We start from the raw sequence: 1,839 nt of genomic DNA on the forward strand, positions 1-1,839 counted from the left end.
GGTGTTGCCATGAGCTGTGATGTAGGTCACAGACACGGCTTGGAGCTGGCATTGCTGTGGCATTGGCTGGCAGCTGCAGATCCAATATTACCCCTAGACTGGGAACTTCCATATGCCACAGGTACAGCCCTAAAAAACAAACAAACAAAGAAAAAAAATCCAAGACTTAATAGAATTTAGAGATTTATTATATGGTATAATGGGAAGTGTACCAAAGTCAAGATGGCATTCATAAAAATGGTTTTCTTTTCAGGTAATGCAATTAACCATCATATGAAATACATGGAGAATAGAAACAATGTCACAGAGTTTGTTCTCCTGGGGCTCACACAGAATCCAGAGATGCAGAAACTCATATCTGCTGTGTTTTTTGTCATCTATATTATCACTATGGTAGGAAATGTGCTCATCGTGATCACCATCACTGCCAGCCCATCCCTGGGGTCCCCCATGTACTTTTTCCTGGCCCATCTCTCCTTCATTGATGCCTGCTATTCCTCTGTCAGTACCCCCAAAATGATTATAGATTCACTCCATGGAAAGAATACCATCCTGTTTGAGGAGTGTATGACCCAAATCTTTGGGGAACATTTCTTTGGAGGTGTTGAGATCATCCTGCTGACTGTGATGGCCTATGACCGCTATGTGGCCATCTGCAAGCCTTTGCACTACATGACCATCATGAATCGGCGAGTGTGTCGTCTTCTCATGGGAGTGTCGTGGGTGGGAGGCTTTCTTCATGCAACCATACAGATCCTCTTCATCTCCAGATTACCCTTCTGTGGTCCTAACGTCATAGATCACTTTATGTGTGATCTGAACCCTTTGCTGGATCTTGCCTGCACTGATACCCACACTCTGGGGCTCTTTGTTGCTGCCAACAGTGGCCTCATCTGTCTTTTAAACTTCCTTCTCCTGCTGGTCTCCTATGTGGTCATACTGCGCTCCCTAAGGACCTACAGCTTGGAGGCGAGGCACAAAGCCCTCTCCACCTGCATCTCCCACATCACAGTGGTTGTCTTATTCTTTGTGCCTTGTATATTTGTGTACCTGAGACCTGCCAGTACTTTATCAATTGACAAAGCAGTTGCTTTATTCTATGCTATCATAACCCCCATGTTAAATCCCTTAATCTATACCTTGAGAAATGCCCAGATGAAAAATGCCATTAGGAAATTGTGTGGCTGGAAAGCTATCTTAGGTGACAAATAAAGATGACTTGGGCCCAACATTGATTTACCTGAGGCTATGGTCAAAAGGCTATCTCAGCAAGGAATATTTATGGGACAAAGAAATCAACTAACTGTTAGGAATCATAGCCCCTGCACTGAGTGGAGCAGAAATAGGTGCAAGAAAATAACACAATGTGGGGCCACTCTTTTCATATTTAGAAAATTCTACCAAAATGGGATTTTGTTTTACTAGATTCAAGCAGATACCTGGATTCATAAGCTTGCCTTCTAATAACAAATTAAATAACAAATTAAATTTTCCGTTATTGGGCAGCATTCTCTGTAATACTCCAAGGAAGTATACAGTTACTATTGTTATTTTTCAAGTGAGAAAACTAGTATCAAGGGGAAGATATCAAAAAAGATACACTGGAGAGCCAGGAAACTGACTGATTTCCTACCTCATGCCCTCAACTGTCAAGCAATGATGATAGCAAAATCAGATAACTACTAGTTATCATTTATTGATACAGGGCCTGTGCTGAACAAAATGTACATATTAATTTATTATCTATCATTAAAAATTGAATGATCTTTATGTAATAACTGTGCTTGTGTGAGTGCCTGTAACATTAGAGTAAGTAACAATTTTGGGGCTATAAAAGCA

General features: G+C 41.1%; 1 protein-coding gene across 1 annotated transcript; it reads left to right on the top strand.

Annotated features, from left to right (window-relative positions):
• Positions 1-264: 264 nt before the first annotated feature.
• Positions 265-1,212, top strand: LOC110259077 (olfactory receptor 4C46-like). Its single transcript, XM_021082372.2, has one exon. It carries the CDS (start codon positions 274-276, stop codon positions 1,210-1,212), a length of 939 nt encoding a protein of 312 aa, XP_020938031.2. The 5' UTR covers positions 265-273.
• Positions 1,213-1,839: the final 627 nt, after the last annotated feature.

Source organism: Sus scrofa, chromosome 2, assembly GCF_054392235.1.
Source record: "Sus scrofa isolate SSC_HxYL_T2T_F1_AM1 chromosome 2, Sscrofa_HxYL_maternal_Yorkshire_Landrace_v2.0, whole genome shotgun sequence".
Classification (NCBI taxonomy): domain Eukaryota; kingdom Metazoa; phylum Chordata; class Mammalia; order Artiodactyla; family Suidae; genus Sus; species Sus scrofa.

Bases quoted from the DNA above. Each gene is read 5' to 3' on its own strand.
- LOC110259077 (XM_021082372.2), top strand. From the start codon at position 274: ATGAAATACATGGAGAATAGAAACAATGTCACAGAGTTTGTTCTCCTG.